The 537-nt window shown below is 62.4% G+C and overlaps 1 protein-coding gene across 1 annotated transcript in view; it reads right to left on the bottom strand.

The window, feature by feature from the left end:
* The window catches only part of FEZ1 (fasciculation and elongation protein zeta 1), a 13,284-nt gene that overhangs the window by 5,148 nt on the left and 7,599 nt on the right, over positions 1 to 537 (bottom strand). The window contains exon 5 of the mRNA XM_035897482.1: positions 242 to 466. Within this exon, the coding sequence (XP_035753375.1) occupies positions 242 to 466 (225 nt within the window). The remainder of the gene's footprint in view (positions 1 to 241; positions 467 to 537) is intronic.

The following is a 537-nucleotide window of genomic DNA, read 5'->3' as shown; positions in this document are numbered from 1 at the left end:
GCAACGCGTTCAGCGAGACGCCGTCGGCGCAGCGGGTGATGCGTGCGGCGTTTCGCAAAATGCATGGCGCTCTCGGCAAAACCCCGGGCGCACTTAAAAGCAAGAGCCACGTGGGAATGATGTTTTGCCAAGAGCCCCCTCCTGGGCAAACCGTGTGGAAACCCGAGGGCAAGCCAGCCCGGGAGCCTGGAGAGACTCAGTTGTCCAAATTGGTTGGAATTGTCCCCAAAAAGCGACTGGCCTGGATTTTCTTGGCCGTACCTTCATGGGAGCAGTTGTTGTTGAAGGCAGGGGAGAAAGCGCACAGCTCACGCAGAAGGATGGGCTCCGTGCCCCTGCCACCGCCTTCGCCATCAGCATCGGCCTCGGTTTCCTCCTCCTCCTCTTCCTCCTCGTCCTCATCCCCCTCAGGGTCGGCCTCAGGGTCGGGCGAGCTCTGCATCAGCTCCTCCAGCTCCTCAATGACCTGCAGGGCACCGGTGTCCTCCATCTGCACCTGCACCCTCCATCGGTGTCGGCACCCTGCGCCCGCCACCC

The sequence above is a fragment of the Egretta garzetta genome, unplaced genomic scaffold, assembly GCF_000687185.1.
Source record: "Egretta garzetta isolate BGI_Z169 unplaced genomic scaffold, ASM68718v1 scaffold207, whole genome shotgun sequence".
Lineage (NCBI taxonomy): Eukaryota > Metazoa > Chordata > Aves > Pelecaniformes > Ardeidae > Egretta > Egretta garzetta.
The sequence above is the reverse complement of the archived record's forward strand: the minus strand, read 5'-3'. Positions and strand labels throughout refer to the sequence as shown.